Here is a 20,476-nt window from a genome sequence, read left to right as displayed (position 1 = left end):
AAAAAGGGTACACTAGAAGAAACCAGTAACAGTGGTTAACAGTCATAGAAACCATGACTGACATGAAAAAAGTGGGAAAAAAAACCTGACTGCTTCAACAAATACATGACTTATGGTAGGCATGATGATGCTGGTACAAGTTTCAAGAGAAGATAACAGTTCTCTTTGTATATGCTTTTATACATAGTTTGCAGAAGTCACTAAATTGAGAAGACCAGCCAATATGCCCTAGGGCAGGGTTACCACAAAGGGGTATGTAGACATGTTCAAGGAATGGATCAACAGCAACCTTTCAACATTCAACAAGGATAAGTGCAAAGTCCTGCAGCTCAGAAGGGATGAACAATACAGGCTGAGAGGAGCAATATATGACTGGCTGGAGAGCAACTGAAAATGACCTGCAGGTCTTATCAGACAGCAGGCAAAATCCAAGCCTGTGGAGACCCTGAGAGGCATTTCCTGGGTTAGAGAGACACAAGAAGTTTCCCTCAAAAGCTGTTTGACTCCACTGGCTCTTTCCCTTGTTCCTATGTCCCTCAGCCACTCCCTCTGTATTCCCCTATTGGCCCTCATCTTTGTACAGCCCAGATACCACAGTTCAGCCCCTACCTCTTGATACCTCTCTCCCGATGAGTCCTCTCTTGGACCCTGAACATCTCACCACACAGCTAAATTAAACATCTGTGGATACTATGCAAAGGCCCTTTTTGCTTCCTTACCCTGGACTTTACTAACAGCTATTTCAGCTGCAACATTCCCTGGCAGCAAGGATGGCCAACCTGATCCTGAGCTGCATTAGCGGAAGTACAGCCACCAGTCCAGCAAACTTTTCTACTCAGCATTTGTTGGATCATATCTAAAAGAACACATCCAGTCAGAACACATCTTTAGGCCCCTCAAGACATCAGAAAAGTGGAGTAACTTAAGCAGAGGGCTAGCAAGATGATCAGAGGCTGGAGCACTTGTTTTATGAGGAAGAGATGAACAAACCCAAATTCTTCAGCATGGAGAGGAAGCAGCCCTGGGAGGACCTAAAAGCAGCCTTCCCATAACCATGAGGAGGCAATGAAGGAGATGGAGCAAGGCTCTTCACAGTAGTGCACGGCAGGATAAAACTCAGTGGGCATAAGTTGAAATAAGAGAAATTCAAACCATAACTAATGAACAGCTTTTTCACCATGAGGAAAATAAAGCAGTTTGACCAGAGGTTGCTCAGTCTCCATCCTTAGAAGTTTACAAGCAGGAACTCAATAGATCCCTGAGCAGCCTAGCTCCAGTTGATCTCTCAGTTGATAGTAGTTAGAGAGCGTTTTACTACCAATCTCCTGACATCCTTCCACCCTGAACTTTCTTACGAATCTGTGATCAGTATGACATGTAGTGAAAGGTTTAATTCACAGCAAGAAGATTATAGTAAGAGTACTAAAACCAAGCAAACAAACAAACAAACAAACAAAAACCCTATGGACACTGTAAGAATAGAAAAGCTCTGAAATACACCACCTATAATAGTCCAACAGACCAACACTCAAAAATGTTTGAAGGTTCTAGAAGTCATTACAGATGGATGGCTTTGAAGGAGGGCAACAGATCCTACTGAGATCCCTCCAACTCCTATTTTCTTATGACAGCAATACCAATCTAGCTCATTTCCTCCAATGTTATTAACTCCTTGGCAAACTTCAGGTTTTTTTCCTTATATTTCTATAGTTGCTATTAATTTCTGAGAAACAGATTTCATCAGTTCCTTCAAGGAAATAAAGAATTATGACACTTTCCCCTTGCTATCTTTCCTTCTTTACCAAGCAAATCTAATATTAAACATCCACTTTCCCTCTTCCAATTTTGGTGCAATTTATTCCTTAATATCTTGCATCTCTAAGTTAATCTCAGTTAATTTCTCCTGACTGTTTTTATAACTACCCAAATACCTGGGCACATATGTAATTGTCTCAAAATCTAAGTTTTGCTCTAGGAAGGACATACTTATGTTATTAAATGCTCAGTGGAAAAGAAACTCAATCTAAAGGATAAGAATGGTAAAAGTTAAAAAAAAAAATGCCAGCCATAATGCTGGAAGTTGTAAATGAGGAAGGAGCACACAGCAATGCTTCTTTCACCAGCTGTCGAGTTGTCTCACCAGCTTGCAGAAGAGCAGATTATCTAAACCATCTTCAGCACTAATCAGAGTTCGATGGAGAAAAAATCAGAAAGTGTGAGCATTTAAGGTTAGCCAACTCTTTCTAACCAATTCTTCATCAAAATTCTACTCTGCTTCATGTCCTCTAGACAACTGTAGCCTACCCACCCCTTTGGATGAAAGGGTATTCACAGTGGATTTACCATCAAAGAAATCATTTAACAAAGTCTGCGAGTAGAGTCGGCTTAACTTCCTTTTGGTCCCTTTCTCTGTGATCTAAAACACTGCTTCTAAAGCACATTCTTTTTGTAAACATTTTTTTTAGTCTTGTCAATATTTGCTGCACTTTCAAAAAACAAAGATGGCAGGTATAACATCATATAGATGCAAAAAAGGCAGCATGGCATCCAGGTCATAAAGAATACTTTCTGCTTAGATTTTCACAACAGCACTCTATATGCAACTTAGTATGATACAGATAATTAATGAAAGACTAGTCACAACTCCATGGCTAAAATTTATTTCATCTTTTTCTTTAATTTAATAGAGAAATCCCATAATTGCTTTCAAAAGAAAAAAAATTCATCATATTTTCCACAAACTTACAGTATGTGGAGTACAGACCAAGTAGACAGCATAAAAGCTGTTGTTTCCCTATTATGTGTGAGGAATTAAGGAGGAAAATTAACACTGGCATATTTACACAAAAGTACTGTATTTCCCTGCCATGAGAGAGGTTTGAAACACATGGTAGATGACATACCAAGAACAGCACATTGATTCTCTAGTCTCCAGCAACATGGTGAATAGTCCCTGCTTGCATAATTACACTCTAGTAGGAGAGACATTTTGCCTACATTAGTGCACATATGAGTGCTTTTTGTTTAGGAATTATAGAGCATTTTCAAAAATAGGTCACTGGAAACTGAGAATATTGCAGAAATTATTTGCTGCTCCCTGGAGAAAGTAGACTCTGCAGTACTCCTATTAACAAGCCAATTTATGATGTAGCATATGCCAGATCTTAAAGATAATTTTAACTAGATATGTGGGTAGGGGCAGCAATTACAGGTAAGCCGTGGGAGTGCTTCTGAAAGATTTACCACGCAAACAGCAGCAGCCTTATTTCAAAACTGAAGTGCTAGTATGGAAGTGTTGTAACCAGCCAATATATTTGTACTGATAATCAAAATTTAAGACATGCCAAGCTTATATCAAGATCTGTCACAGTAAAAGGAAGCTGAAGAAAACAATAATGAAAAACATATGTTTTCTTTTTCATTTATCCTCAGCTACCCTTGTCCTATGACTGACTTTTGCATCAAGGAACTAACTTTTAAATTTTCATTAATATTATAAAATTAGTCAGGCCAAAATTCTAGAGTATTTTTTTCTAGTCACAGAATATTAATTTAGTAAAGAGCAACTTAATTGCTGCAGAAATGTGCAGATGAAAACAGAGTTTTGAGCAAATGAAAGCAGCTTACAGTCCACACATACTTAACCACTGCTGTCTTTGCTGATACTGAGGACATGGTCACTCAAATACATGCGAATAAGTTGCCATAATTGAATTATTTACTCTCTATCAGAACAGCTGTGGCAACTTACTACACAATTACTCTCAGCATCTCTCAATTCTTTATAAAGAACAAGGGCTCTTCTTTTCCCCACAGATTGCAGAGTTCTTCTGCCCCACCAATGAAATTCAGCTACCAAGATAGGATGCAGCAACCATATGAGCAATAAACAAGCAATATCAGAGGAAAAGAATGAAAAATGTGCAGGGAGAAAGCAACTGCAGAGACAGAAGTAAACTGTGATTTCTCCAACTGCAACCAATGCAAGTTCTCTTATTTTAAAACATGGCACAAGAAATAGGAGATCTCAATCAAAATATGACATCTTAACAGTAACCTAATCTATCCTAGAGAATTGATTCATCTCTCATTAGAGAGAAAGAAACCTCCAGTGGCAAGTTTTTGAAGTGAAGTACAGATGGATGCTCCATTTACTCTTATTGATATCCTGATCAAATTTCAACCAAGATCAGGTGAACTGCAGACCATAATCTTTTCAGTTGCTGGAGATTCTTTAAACTTCTATCTCCAGCTGGCCATAGGATTTTAGAAGTAGGCCTACCATACACATAGATTTCTGAGCACAAAAATAAGAATTCAGCAGCTTATATCTCTGAATCTCACAATGATCAGATAGATGGAAATCTACACAAGGCTATGGGCGTCTGCAAATGCTGGATTAAAGGCACAACACATACTATAGGTATGCTGCAAACAATTCCACACATGTACTTTAAATCTGAATTACTTAGATTTGACAAATACACAAACACAATTTCTGCAGCAGATCCAGATCATCTGCTTTATCTGTATCTGTACAGCTTGTGTACTTTATAAATAAGATACTTAAAATCCCAGCTGCACCACACATGCTGACCAAGTGCACATCATAGGCACATACACTTTTTTTGCAGCAACCTTTACTCAAGTTACTTCAATATTTTAAAGGCTCTCTTGCACTGGGAAACCCAAACTGAGCACAGTACTTCAAATGCAGCCTCAGAAATCATATTGTACCATGATATATAGCCTCAGAGATAATGATATTCACTTTCCTTGATTTAACTACTTCATTCTTACTAACACAGATCAGTACTCAATTAGATTTGACTGTTGCAAGGATGCATTGCAAAGTCCCATTCAACTGTTTTTTTACCTCAATAAGACACCCATCCAAGGGCTTTGAGCTTTTTCCTCCAAAGCCATTTCACAGAATGACTGAGGTTGGAAGGAACCTCTAGAAGTCATTTGGTTCAACGCTCCTGTTCAAGCAGTGTCACACATGCTCAGAACCATGTCCAGACTGCTTTTGAGTATCTCTCAGGATGGAGACTCTACAACCTCTCCGGTCAACTTGTGCCAGTTCTCAGTCATCCCCACAGCAGAAAATGTGTTTCCTGATGTTCAGGAAGAATCCCCTGTGTGTCAGTTTGTGCCTATTGCTCTGGTTCTGTCAACAGACACTACACAAAAAAGCCTGCTTCTCTCTTCTTTGCATCCTTCCTGCATGGTGTATATATATTGATTAGCCTTCTATTCTCCAGGCTGAACAGTCACAGCTCTCTCAGTCTTTTCTCACAGGAGAGATACTCCAGACCATTAATCACCTTTGTGGCCCTTCACTGCACACTCTCCAGTTGATTCCCAGCTGCATAAAATTATTCTGTACCAGGTGCAGGACTTGGCATCTGTCATCAGCTGAACCTCACAAGGTTTCTGTTGGTCCACTCCTTCAGTTGGTCATGGTCTCTCTCAGCAGCAGCCCTACAATGGCACAGTGACCATTCCTCCCCGAACTGGTGCTATTCATAAACTTACAAACAATGCTTTGTTCCACTGATAAAATAATTAGTAAAAGATACAACCCCAGTACCAACCATAAAAAATAAGACTTATAATCAAGCATCAGTAAGACACTGAGCTATAGACCTTTAAACCCAGCTGTCCAGGCGGATTTTCAGTAAATCTGTGGTCTACTCATTCCACCTGTATCTCTTCAATTGTAATAATATTATGGGAGATTATGCCAAAGGCCCTGCTGAAGTGAAGGTAATTCACATCCATCCATCTGCTCTCCTGTCCACAGAGCTAACGACCTAACTACAGACAGCAATCAAGTTGGCTGTGCACATTTTACCCTCACAAATTCCATGCTACTGCTTCCCAATTACTTTCTTGCTGTTTTGATGCCCATTCACAGGATTTTTTTATAAAAAGGTACAGATGTTCAACATGAAATAAGCTTATGCCTAGCAATAAGCTGAAAGCAGTGCTTTCTCAAAGTATTCATATCATTTCATGAATAGATGAAAATAGAGACAATTTTATGCATCTTTAACAGGCACTGTTACAAAGCTAATAGAAAAGTGTGTTAGAACTCAACTTTGATGATAAGAAGCCTCTTACAGACAATGGCAATACACGCCAACACTAGGAAAGAAAAATCACCAGTCCATTAAAAAAATAGGGTTAAAATTAGGACTGGAGGAAGATTAAAAACAAAGAGATTGGATGTAGAGGTTTTTTGTTAATGTGATCTGAACTACAAAAAAAAATATCAAACTTTAGTCTTATTGATATCAACTGCTTATGCACTTTTGGGCACTGTTATTAACTTTTTGACCTGCTATTTTTGCTAAGAAACTCTGAAGTTTATCACCAAATTCAGTACAGACAAAGCTAATAGCCTTTTATTTCCTTCATTAAATTTACTTTGGACATATGGCAACAATTTGTGATTAATCAAATTCCCTCTGTCATGGAAGCCACTTTCTCCTATTGCTTGCTAGATCTGTAACAGGTTAGCAAATTGGGTTTTATTTAAAAAAAATAACATGCGATAAACAGATGCAACAGCTAAAAACATTGACTTTTTTTGAAAGTGACAAAATGTTACTTTGGGATTTATTAGTTAATTGGATAAAGAGAAACTTGTCAATCTCTTTCATTAGCCATTCCTGTGTTGCATAACATTATCGAATAGCACATGTTATGCCTATTGGTCTCATTACAAACTTCAAAATAAGGAACTGAGCACATTTTAGGATCACTCATGCTAAGAAGTTTGGCATTTATAATACATCCTCCTGAATCATCTCATGACTCAAGATACAGTTATAATACTTAGCTCTTAATCCTACCATCCACTTTAAGTTGCTTTAACCTGAAGATAAACTTAATGTTCACGGGACAGGATTTCTGCAAAAATATTTAGCTACTTGGTTGTCTCTTTTTCTTTGCCCTCTTATAACACCAGTTGCATGTATGAGTTTAATGGTGTAGGATTGCTCTTAATTTCCTCTTTCTACCCTTTCCCCCCAGGAGGCAGCTGTTCTGAAAGCAGCCACTCTATCTACCATGTGGATATCCAAATAGCCTTTACTATTTATTGTGATTGCTTTTCTTAACTCAAGACACAAGGGCTGGAAACAACCATCTGTTCTTGGGAGTTATTCAGTTCTATAAAGGCACACACTTATTTTGCTTTTTATGTCAGCCCCAAAAAATTAGTTACACACCAAAATTAAAGTAGCATATTAATATCAATTAAGTTTAGATTGAACAGACATTCAACAGTTTTGAGATTCATTAATCAGTCAACTAAAAGCTATATATAATGTATGTATGTATAATTTTAAGAACAAAGTTTCAATTAATTTTATATCACTGCTACAAGATATAATTATCAGCATTTATACTGTACCTGAGCTCCATAAATATATTTATCCAGCATTTTGCCTCCTATTGTTTGTCCCCCTACATCCCACACTTGAAGAGTAACATTCAAATTTCCTGGAAAAAAAATTAAACAGATATTGTGTAACTTGGAAAATTTAGATACACATATATTCAACAACAATAGCTTGTAACAAGTATACAAGAAACGGGAACTAAATTTTGAAACAAAAATGATTGTGTCATCTGGGAAAAAAGTAATTTGTGTCCACCTAAGTTATTAAGATACAGTAAAACTATAGCTAGTTATTAACATATCTAATATTATCAGAAAATAATTGGAATTACATAAAGTATAACAATCCTGAATAGAAATTATACAACATATTCCACTGACAAAACATGTAAAACTGCATGAAGAATGTTCTAGAGAGTGGTACTTGGAACTGAAAGTAGCACAATTAATGCCAACTTATCCACATTATTTCATACTGTGTGTCCCTTCCTCACCCCCTCTCCAAAACTTTCTTACAGATCAAGAAGCAAGGAAAATCTTCAGGACAACTTCATTTTGGTAGTGATGCTGATAGTAGTAGACAGTTACAACATTGTATAGCTGACAGAGTAAAAAAATGGAAATGCTGACACACATCTAAGTTGAGGATGCAAGCTATGATTACTTCCTCCACTCTTCACCTCTAAGCATGAAGCTAAATTGGACATGATTTACACAGTTTCTTCAAAGAATCTACACCAAGAATAGACCCTTTCTACTCTAAACCATTTTTAAGCTATGTTGAAACTGTTAAGAGGTTTTTAAAAACAAAACTAACAAAAAAATCAGTGTCAATGCAGAATATTTGACATCCTACAAATCATACATATTCTACAAGACAACTCAGCAACTCACAAATCAAAAATATACACAGAAAGGTATCATATACATACAAACACATTAAAGTACACTTTCTCACATTTTGCATGGTAAGAAGTGTTTTCAGAACTGTACTGATTACCTGGGAGCACCAAACTCCAACAGAGTAAGGACTGACAAATTTTTTTCTAATCCACATACAACTCACACGACACTTACATGTTAATACAAATTCTACATACAAATAATCACAACTGCCTATTAATTTTACTCCTGGATTTTAAAAAATGCAACAAATTTCACATCACAACAATTACAAATCGAGTGGAAATGAACACATTATTTTGGCTTGCTAAGAAAGACATTCTTAATTCAATTATTTTATGTAGTTGACAATCTGATTTTACCCTACATGATCCATTCAGCTATAAATTGGTAACTGACATGCTCACATTGGTTATACAAAGAAATGTGCTCCATGGAATGTAGGTGAAAAGAACAGCAAATTTTAACTATATAGATGAATATATGCTACCAGTGATATTACATGTACCACATCATACCTTTATAATGTACCTTGCTTTAATCTGGTTAAAAGAGCAAATTCCCAAAACTACTGCCTTGCTCTCAAAAATACAGAGATGAATGTGAAACAGTACTATTACTATTAAGCTACTCTGAGTTTTATGTAATACCAAGAGAATATCTACATGGAGCTTAGAAAACACATCATAAACCCCCCAATTCAATCAAGGCAACCTTTTATAATCAACAAAAAGCTTATTTGTTTTAATAGTTCATATACTATGTATTAATTAATTAATTATTTTAAAAGCTTAGAACATAAATGATTGTAAACAATGCAGGAAAGTCTTCCATAAAGCATCTGGTATGGATAAACTAGTGCATCCACCGTCTGAAAAGACTTTACATCCCCAGTGGGTAAATAAACTATGCAGGCTCAAAGGCTCACCATGCTACAGTATTCTATCCCTATGTATTCTGCTGGAAAGTCACTGTGTCATTCATGACAGTTATTTCTGGGAGGAAAAAAAAAAAACTTTATAAATATTATCACTTTCAAAATCAGTAATTTCCAGATGCCTAATTTTGTGTTCAAGTACTCTAAAAAGTTTCAACTTGATTTTTCCTCCTAAGGAAATAATTATGCACAGCATACTGGCCTTAGTATCTGGATAACTGCATGAAATGACCTAAAAATTTTAGTGCAGTAAGTTAAATTAAATAGTCTAACTGTGACTGTCCAATTAAAATATCTCCTATTACAAAGTATTTACTCTGCTTCATTAACAACAGAAAAAAGAAACAGGGAAAAAAAAGATTGGGATGTTCATTTAAGGTGAACTCTTAATTAGGACCTCACTAACTATGAAATTCACACTGATCGTCTCCTGTGCAAAATGCTTAATTTTCCCTTTTTTTTTCAGTTAGGTTCTGTAATATTTGCTTTGTGTTCAGATTGATGCTGGGGAAGAAAGAAGTATGTTAGGATTATTCTGACAAAAGGAAAAACTGCAGGCAATTTACCTAGCAAGTATTTAATTAACAACTGAGATAGTAGCACACAAAGTTTTCTGCAAAAAGTTTGAAATCTTTTATTTTTTTTTCAATTTAACAGGAACATAAAAACTATAAACTTACAACAAAACAAAAAGAAACTTACAACAAAACAAAAAGAAATAAGACAGTTCTTAGAAACAGTCTTAACACTCCAATAAAAATAACGGAAGAATCCCATCAAAATAACATGTAATACACTATTAAGGAAAAAAAAAATCCCCAGCACTTCTTTACTCTGTAGAAAATACACACAGGTGCAAAGCTGAAATACATGAGGCAGCACAGTGCATGTGTGTAGATTGCTTCTGGCATGAACTGAAGCAACTGGGTTGCTGCAGCAGTGATCCTGCAAGAGGACACTTGGTGTACTGGTTAACCTTACTTACAGTGCTGCACAGTCAAAATGGTACTAAAACCACAAGTCTGAACACTTTTTACACCAACGACTTTTAAAAAAATCCTTTTAACAGGAGAATCCTGTTTACTGAACTGCACCCACAACCTCCCATAAAGTATACAACTATGGCTCTTAAGAGTCTCTATCAGGAGACCCTCTGACTAACAGATACACTATTTAAGCACTAAAACCTACACCATGGTTGCATCCAGACTATACAAGATTCTACATCAATAAATATAATGAAACTGATTAGCACTTAAAAAAAAAAGTATTTTGAACAAGCTGCATGAAGTGAATTTGTCATGTTGAACACTAGACACATGTTGAACAACACTGAACACCTTCAAAATTTATCAAAGTAGTTCTGATTTGTATTAAACAGTACTGTTTTACCATGCAAAATATTTACTATTTTCACTGCAAAACTGCATTAGTTACTAAAACAATTGGAGCCAAATGCCACTTTTATTTTAAAAAATAATTTAAAAGAAAACAAAAAAAATCCCAGAAAAACAGTACTTGTAGTTTTTAAGTTATAATATATTTCAGTGAAGCCCAACGTAAACTTCTGTGCAATTCTAGAAATCTGTCATTTTAATTTCTGGAATCTTTGCTTATGTTGAAAAAGAAAAAAAAATCAACTACTGAACCACAGTTGTTCATCAATTCTCCTACTGAATAAGAGAAATTGAATCCTTTTTCCAACTGATACACACACAATTTCTGTGCAGTGGTATCAATTAACCTGTCAAGTAAATATAGCAGCTATGAAATCCCAGAACTAATCAAGAAATTAGAAAAATCCACTTACTAAAGCAATGCTTCCCATTCCAGTATTCAGAAATGTTACCTCCCTCCCTCTCACTCCCCACAACTAGTCCAGTTTACCTATGAAATATGAGAGCCATATATACCCAAACACATATATAGCTATAGGCAAAACCAGAGTGACAACCTACAGAAAAATGTTTCTTCCTGAATATGAATACAAATGCTACTGTTCTAAGGAAAACATATCTACAGACTTTTTGGTGCTATTTTTACCTGCATTCTGATTTTATTACAAAATAAACTATGAATGAATGAAATTCACACACAATATAAACCATGAAAAAAAATGAATGAAGCAACAGTTGATAATTTTCCAAAGTTTCTACTCAACAAGGATATTTAGAATCCCAGTAATGTACTAATAGTTTCTGTATGCTTAACAGCAGGAAAAAAAAACTTGCAAAATACAAGTTCTGAGCATGCACACTGCATGATCTGTGTACACATTCCACTTGCAAGTATTGCTGTTAAGTATTATATACACTGGTGTTTTTAGAGGCATGAGCAGGACAATAAAAAAATTATTATGTTGATTTTATGGAGAAATAAGCACTGGGATTTGGTACTTTATCATTCATCAGATACTAAAAAGGTACAGCAAAATTGCCAAACCAAAATAGTGAACACAGGGATAGTCTGAAAAGATTATTCCATTTCACTTAAGAAAATATATAAATATCATCAAGAAATTATTTGCAATATAATTTTTTAAAAAAGAAGTTCAAGAACTGAATACATTTTCTTGTAACTTCAGGTTACAGAAAAAAAATGCTTACTTTCTGGGTTTGCTTCCCTCCTCACCCTTCACAAGGAGAAGACAGAATTACAGAACTTGCATCAACTTTATCAAATGTCACTACAGCTTTTAATGATTACACTAACTTTTTCTAACTTCTGCTTTCTGAATCCAGAAGTAAATGTTTCTAATTAAATACTTGCATACTTAGAATATGAGCACACACAAATCAGTGAAAAGACATATTTTAAACCCCAATTGTTCAGAGACAAACTTAACCAGCAATTATTCTTTTTTAATTATTTCTTTGTATTTTCCAGTGTGCTGCAACTGGCATCTAAATAGTTTCTTTGCCATCGTGAAGTGAAACATCTTGAATGCTCAAACTGTATTTTTATGAGTGCCGAGGGACCCTAAATTTTAGTGGTCTATTAAATGCCAGCAATTTCATGCTGCCTTGCATAAAACAGCATTCACATATTAGAGCACTGCAAATCCATAGCTCCATTATGCTTCTCTCACACAACTCAAATATGAGTTGTGTATTTCATTAAAAAATATATATATTTCTTTCAAAACACATATACTTTTTCAATTAATATGTTTAAAGTTCCATTTCATTGTTGTGTGTTGCACTATCCACATGGAAAGTGAGTGCACTCAAGGAGGGATTATAAAATTCATCAATATAGATCGCATTCCTTTTATTTCAGTTCATTGTTTTACTTAGAGATGCAAGTTGCAAATGCATAACCCTATGACACCTGGCAAGAATGTACGAACAAAATATTCTCCAAAAAACCTAATTTACTTTGCCATAAAAATCACTGCACTAAGCTTATTTAGTACACTTTACTCTGAAGAATATGTTTCTGCAAGTCTTTCAGTGTTAGTTTTTATTCTCTTACCTGGCAATAATATCCTTTTCAAGAAGAAGTCCAGTCCTAAGGTTTGTTTGTACTGTTTTCCAAACGTTTCTTGAGCAAAACGTGTAGCTAAGGATGTCTAAAACAGAACAGTATCAAATTAAGTTGTCATATTCAACAGCAACAAACTTTATGTTAACCCAGAAGTATGAAATACAGTTAAGCACTTTTTAAATCAATGAATACTAACAGTGTTCATGGATTTGGATTGACAAGCACTCCAGTCAGTTTCAACATAATAACAGGAGGTGGCAAAGGCTACTAATTTATGCAAAAAGAAGCAAGATGTGTATTTGCTTTGATTTCAAAAATACTCTAACAGTCCTATTACAAAATATTATGCAGATTTGAAGGAGGTATCATTAGTGTGCTCAAACTGACACAAATCTAGGTGACACCATCTGCACCTGAAGATCTCAGTATTTTTAAAAAGCATTCATTTCCAAAACAAGGGTCCTCCCCTGGTAAGGAACACCATGATCCCAGACCAATTTTCTGGGAGAGAATAGAGATCTATCTGCACAGTGCAGAATCCCACAGGGGGCTCCTATGTGTGGCAAGATTTCTGCCACTGTATATCAGCTTCAGGATCAGGGATTACAGGAACTCTAAAATGGGAAGAGTCCTTTCTTGCACACAGAAAAAAGAAGCTAAACTCATATTATGAATGCACATTTATAGAATCATTCCTTTCAGTAGAAATTTGAAAACTGATTTCTTCAATTGGTATTCTGTAGATTTATGAAAGCAAGCCAATACACTGTTAACCTAATAAGTTTTTACTATATACAGCTGAAAGAATACACAACTAACCTAGGCAAACCACTGAAGCAAGGCACTTATATTCTGTCAGTAGCAATTTGATAGAAATTTAAGTTCTACTCTCAAGACAAAAAAAAAAGGGGTCGGGAAAAAAGAAAGGGAAAGAAATAAAGAAAGAAGGTCCACAAAAAAAGTAAAGGAGAAAAGAGTGGTGCAATCAAAAATAATTCAGAAGTTTGTATTGTGAAAAAAAATACTAAATATTAAAAATTATAAAATACTACCAAAATCAAATTAGTGTACACTTAAAAATCTCTTGTTGACATGACTTCTGTAAATAAAAATACAAATCAACTACAAAAAAAATAATCTAAATATTTATTTACATATAATAAGAATGAAAAATACTAGGAGGCTCACAAAACCCTTACACTGTCAAAAAACTCAAAACAGGCCAGAAGGGTTTTTTCTTGCCAGTTTTCCATTCATCAACCCACGAAGAGATAAGTCACACCAATCGTTACCAGAAATTGCTAAGAATACATTGTTAAATTAGAATTGGTAAGAACCCATTTATTTAAAAATGCAATATCAAAATAATGCCAACAGTTCTGAAATATAAGAAGAGGCAAAGTCCACGAATAGAAGGCCATAACAAAGATCTAAATTAGGCTAATGTCAAATGTACACAGAAAAAATACCCTTTTTGTTGCATTAAAATATGATCACCAGAGCTCCAGCATTAACACTCTAGTATGAATAGGCAAACATTTATTCAACTATTAGATTTCCTATTAAGTAAATAAAACAAGATTTACTGTTTTCATGTTTCTATATCATATTTATATTCCTATCACTGGCATATACATAATGAATGATATTTTCATATCAGAAGACATATTTAGGAAACAATTCAATAAGTCAGTGTTAGCCTATGGCAAAATTTTCATTTACTTCACTGAACTCAAGCCCCAAGAGGATTATAAATAAAAAAACAAATGGGGTAAAAAGCAAGTAAACTAGAAATAGCATGAGTATGCTTATCTATTTATATCCCTGTGGAAAGAGGGAAGACCTCAGAGGATGTGTCATGAGAAGATTCTTCTGCCTTTGGTTATGTGACAGTAATACTAACAGCACACACAAAATAAAAGTCAATACAGATTCAGACTACAGTATTGAAAGAGACAGTAGAACTGATTCATTTAATCCCAACAGTTAGCATGTCAAGATTACAATGACATCTTTAATCTGTCATGACCTTAAAGATGTAGATGAGAATAAGATGACTGCAGGAATACACCATTCAGTCTTCTTGAAATTTTGCTTTTTGGAAAAGTAACTACTGCCTAAATTATTCAAGTATCATCTGACTATTATATATTCTATATTCTCCAACACACTAATTTAGATCCTTGTTAAATAAGCAACTACTCCCTTCTTGTTTTAAAGGCTCAGAAAATATTAGCTTATCATTCTGTGACACTCATTATTCCCTGAGGACTTCTAGAGCTGTTAGTAAAAAGAAACTACACACATTCAATTAACAGCCACACTATAAGAGAAGCATGTAATCAAGAGCATGGCAAAGTCCTCTTAAACAGTTTTTCTCCACTGTGCTCTTGAATGCAAAGGTATTTATAGCACAAAATCATTGACTAACTCCTTCTTAAATTTTTTACTAATAAACGTTAGAGCTCAAGGAAGGTGTTGGATTACCAGTCTAGAGTCCTCTATTTATTCACAAAACAAGCATTTACCCACAAAATGCTAAGAGCAACAGTTCAAACTTCTTTACAACAATAAACAAAGAAGTTATGTCAATGCATATTCAAGTGTCTCTACAATGCAAATACTCCCTTCAAATCCCAGAAGTGTTCACCACCATGCTTGCCAGAAAAGATTTTGCTGAACAGTTTTACCTGAGGATATGTTGAATACAATCTATATAAGTATTAATGAAAGTTAAATAATGGTTCAGTAGAACTGTAGTTGTAAAAATCAATAAGTGATCAGTGAACATTTTTTAGAAAGGTTGCATTCCATACAATTCCACCTCAATGTCAGGGTCAGAAAACAGTATGATAGTATGAAGGCCTTTGTTCCTTTGCAGCTCTGTTAAGACAAACAGGCCATCAGCTTGCATAGCAGAATTTCCAGCAAAAATTCCATCGGTTTGGAAGGTTCACACACCTGCCTTAAATACTTCAAAGTGAATGTCAACATCCTATTCTAAATATATTCTAAATATAAATTAAAAAAACTCTATTGAAGGTTGGGGTTAAAAAACCCTGTTAAAAACAAGAAAATGTATTTGGGCTCTAATGTACAGCAAACAAGATAACAGTAAAAAAAAAAAAAAAAAAAAGACGTATACTATTCTAAATTGCTGTTCCTGAAGACCTACATAATGAGTAAAGAGGAAAAAAAAGCAAACAATATCTATGAAATAAGCTAACAAGTAAGTAAATTGAAAGTCACATGGAACAAGCAATCATAGCCAGCTCTGACAATGACTTGTAGGGGAAATGCCACCAATGACAACTCTTTGAGTAAAGTCCTATCGAATTAAGTTTTGAGAAAGCTGTGCCAAAGTGTAACATCATAGTCGTAAGAAAGAAAATTAAACCCAAAATTCAATTAGAAGCAAGCACATAGTTCTGAAAGCCATGAATTTCCATTCACACGTGAACTTTAGCCACAAATTGAAAATCTACTTTCCAAAAAAAACACATGTATCTATCTTTTCTTTCACTCCCTTCTACAACATCAATGCCATTATCCAAGCACAGCTATGTTCATCCCTCAGTCATGTCCTATCTTATTGGCAAGAATTTTAGGACAAGCAAAACTAAAGCAAACACTAGGCTAAATAATTAAATGCTTTAACTACCATAAAAACACATAACTGTCCAAGCTAATGTCCTCCCATCCCACTGCTAACTACTGATGCAACTTTCTTCACTGAAAAAGAGAAAATAGTCATAACTTCTTGACATTTGATGTAGATCTATTTGATGCAGATCTATTTGATGCAGCTGGGCCAATCTGCACAGCACACTTCATTCAATTTTCCATTTGCAAGACTCAACAGTGACAACAATATTTTTGTCACCATCTATGAAGTTTTTGAGCCCAAATGTAACAAGACAATTCAGAACTGGCACAATACTTAAAAATCTGCTATCCTAAAAAATCCTAAAGTAAGCAAGACACTACTTTTTATGCCAGCCTATGCTTTAGCTCCTGCAACTCTCATACCAGCTTGAGCATTCATTATTTCATTTTCATCATCCATTGTTACCAGAAAAGAAAAGTTAGGATGTTTCTGCTACCATACTCTAGTTCCACCTACAACAGATAGCAAATAAAGAGAACCTCAGCACACCAATTTTTTAGGACCTCCCTTCCCATTAACAGCTCTGAGATTTACTTCCAGAGGCACAAAACCTTTTTCAACATTAGCAAATCATAATATTCTATCTCAAAACAGCATCCTTGTGTATTTCAGTATGAAGCCAATCTATGCACAAAAAGAGTAGAAATATCTGGATCATAACATCATTTTTTTTCAATCCATACTAGTAATGTTGGTTTATTTTAATGGAAAATCATTTTGGCCTAGGAAGAGCGGGTTGATTTAAAATCTAGACATGTAAGGCTGCTGTGTGTATATATGTCCTTCCTATATTCAAAATCAAAGAGCCAACTGCTATTAATAATTGATGGATTTTTTCATCTCACATTGTCCCCACTTCTGATTGCTTTTTAGATTGTTTTCCTAGTTTGTCTAGTTCATTAAAATAATCCTCTATTATCTTCTGACTAACCAGTCTTGCTTCCCTCAATTTTGCTTTTTCACAGTTCACCATTACCTTACCATCTCTATTTCACCCTAAGAGTTTTACAGATTCTACTCTGTCTCACTTCTCTTATGCTTTCTTCCGCTTTTACTCTTATCTACTTGTGTTTGCTCTAGCAGCGCTTATTGCTATCCTTAAAATTCTAAGTATCCAATTATCAATTCAACCACCTCAAAACAAATTAACAGAAGCACAGCACCCCTCCCTTGCCTCATGGATAGAGCAACTCCTAGCTAGTGTAAGTACAAACATTACCTTTAGCTTGAACTGACACCGATTTGTTTTTAAGCTGCTACCAATCATTGCATAGAACCTGAGTCACATTGCTTCTAAGCAATGGTTGAGGAAAACAGCAAGTTTCTACCTGATCCACAACAACAAAATTTTTGGTGGTTTTTTTGGTTTTTTTTTTTTTTTTTGGAAAAGAGGGGGCAAAAGAAGCCAAATGTGAATATCTCACACTAAATACAAGATACAGTATTTCAGATATATCCCATCATTTTCTACACACCTCCTGTCTCATGATCCCAGAGTGACAGGAAGAGAAAAACCAACACCTTGCACAGTAAGAGAGAGAAGTATGCTGTGTGTAAAGACCAGCTGTGAACCAGATGTGAGAGCCAGGCAATTTAGAGCTGAAAACACATAGACATACACAGGTTTCAACAAGTAAGCGTAACGAGTAGACAACAAAAGAGAGGAACCTCAACAATTTAGTCTTCTGAGGTAAAAAATAGTAGTAGGTACATTTTATCCTTCCATTCCATGACCCAATTGCTTCTTTATTTTTACAAGACCTTACAATAAATCTGTGAGTGCTGCCAGGCCATTGGGATGGTGGGAAGGAGCCTCTATTACAGCATCATCTAGGGGGGACAGGAGGAAAAGCAGCCCACCAGAGTATTGCTGCTGCTCATGCCCAAGAACCTGCCATGGAAGCGTGAGATTCCTAGAGTCAGCAGGAGATGTAGTGAGTGGCAGCTCCTGTGAGAGAGGTAGGAACCAACAGGAATATCAAAACTCAAGAATGCTTGAAAATCCATGTTTGGCAAGAGGTCTTGCCACAAGCTGCTCAACAGCAGTAGTGAAAGGATTCTTCAGTTTGAAAGGAAAACTCCTGGGAAATGCTACCCGTGAAGCAGCACTTCAGCTGTCAATGCTGTGCATTTATTATGTTTTCATCACACAGCTGGTTGGAATTGCCCATCTACTGACTCAGATGAACACAATACCACTTCAGACTGGGTTTAGAATCACTGGAGACAAAAAAAATGTTTTGTTTCTTTATAGAGCTCTGAATAAGTAAGTGAGCAAAACCACATGTACTTTCACTTAGAGCTTATTCCTGTTAATGTAAGGCAGTTCATTTAAACCACCTCTACGAACATTTCCACTTTTCATATGAACTGTTAAGCAAGCAGAATTTCTTCTCCTTGTAGTTTCAAAAGTTAATGACAGAGGAAAGAACTGTATACTTCAATCATACAATAAATTTACTATTTTCAGGCGTATCTCACAAAATTATTCAAGCTACATATGACAATAGATATGTTCAAGTGCATAGTTAAGATCAGTGACTATTTTAAACGGTTAAGAAAGCAGCCTTTCTTTTGCTTTCTTTGGTCTCTCCTTGTCAAAATTTCTCTTTTACAAAGAGAAATTTCTTTGATTATTGTTTGGTTGTTTTGATTATTGTTGATACATAAACTTATATAAACAGAATTTCATTATGGTGATTACACATAGGGGAAAAAAAACCCAAAAACAAAAGTTACAAACGAAAACAGACCCAGCAGTGCCTTTCCAAACTCTGGAACAGTAACTCCACTAGATGCAAACTGTTCTATCCAACTCGGGAGGTTGGTAGCTCTGTATCCGAAACGAAGGGCGCCTGCAGACCCAGCTAAGCGACCTTCCCTGCTCGTCCCTTTGGAGGGGAGCCACGAACCCTCGTGCTCGGCCCCGACCCCAGCCCTCCACGCCCGGGGCACTGCAGCCCCCGAGAATGGCTTTGGGCTGTTCCAGCGGCTCCAGCCGAGCAAACCCTGCCGCCAGCGCGCGATCGGCAGCGCACGGGGATCAGTGGGAAACTCCCTCAGCACAACTCGAATTACTTTATTCGCCACTCCTTTTCTCACGGCTCCAGAAAACTGGATTACAGTCGTGTACGTTTTTTTGTTGACGATACCTCCTCGCGTGCGGAAGCCCCGTCAGAGGGTTTGGCTGCCGGGCACGGCGCGGATACCGGTGGGAAGAGCCCGCGTCTCCTGTGCAGGGCCTGGAGCCGCGGGGGAGCAGCCAGCCAGGTATCGCGACAGCGGCTGCGCGACAGACTGGCAGCGCCGCGGGCTGCTCCCTCCTCAGCAGCAGAGCCAGGGGCGGCGTGAGGGGGAAGGCCGCGAAGGGGCTCGGGGCACCGCGGCGAGGGAGAGGAGCTGCCGGCGGGGCCGGCACTGACCTTGCCAGTGGTGCCGTCCCCCAGCACCACCAGCTTGAGCTGGCGGTCCGGACTCTCCTCCTCCTCCGAGTCCGACATGATCTCTACGGCCCCGGCGAGAAAGAAGAGGCTGAGAGCAGCCGGGAGGAGCCGGATGCAGGCGGGAGGACGGGACAGAGAGAAGAGCGAGCGCCGCGCTCACGAAGCCCGCAGCAACGCTGGAGCCACCACCGCCATCTTCCTTCGGCGCGCCCTCCGTCGCTATGGTCCGCACGGGCGAAACCAACGACAGCGCTGAGGGAAGGGGGGAAACGGTAAATTGAGGGCGGGAGGTACAGCAACAAGTCCAGCTGCTGCTTCGGGACACACCCACTTCTTCACCCACAGAGTCGGGAGATGGTTCAGCCCGGCTGTCGGCCGCACGCCGCGGTGGCTCGGGCCCCGCAGTGACGCCCCGCGCGGTAACCGAGCAACGGGGGGCGGGGCGGGGGCGGGGCTATGGGCCGGCCGCCCCCGCTGAGGGACGGGGTCGGCCCGTGTGGGGCTGGCCGGGGAGGCGGAGGGGGTTTGCTATGGCAGCTACATATGGCAACTAAATAAATAGCTATGGCAGCCAAATCATAGAATCACTGAATGGTTTGCGTTGGAAGGGACCTTAAACATCATCACAT

At 37.3% G+C, this 20,476-nt stretch overlaps 1 protein-coding gene across 2 annotated transcripts in view; it reads right to left on the bottom strand.

The window, feature by feature from the left end:
* Nucleotides 1–20,003, bottom strand: part of RAB28 (RAB28, member RAS oncogene family) — a 63,267-nt gene extending 43,264 nt beyond the window's left edge. For both annotated transcript variants that reach the window (XM_053941748.1, XM_053941749.1), the window contains exons 1-3: nt 19,827–20,003; nt 12,726–12,822; nt 7,424–7,512 (exon numbers count right to left, since the gene is read on the bottom strand). In XM_053941748.1, coding sequence (XP_053797723.1) covers nt 7,424–7,512; nt 12,726–12,822; nt 19,827–19,904 — 264 coding nt within the window. In that variant the 5' untranslated portion in view covers nt 19,905–20,003. The remainder of the gene's footprint in view (nt 1–7,423; nt 7,513–12,725; nt 12,823–19,826) is intronic.
* Nucleotides 20,004–20,476: the final 473 nt, after the last annotated feature.

Source organism: Vidua chalybeata, chromosome 4 (genome assembly GCF_026979565.1).
Source record: "Vidua chalybeata isolate OUT-0048 chromosome 4, bVidCha1 merged haplotype, whole genome shotgun sequence".
In the NCBI taxonomy this organism is placed as follows: Eukaryota; Metazoa; Chordata; class Aves; order Passeriformes; family Viduidae; genus Vidua; species Vidua chalybeata.
The sequence above is the reverse complement of the archived record's forward strand: the minus strand, read 5'-3'. Positions and strand labels throughout refer to the sequence as shown.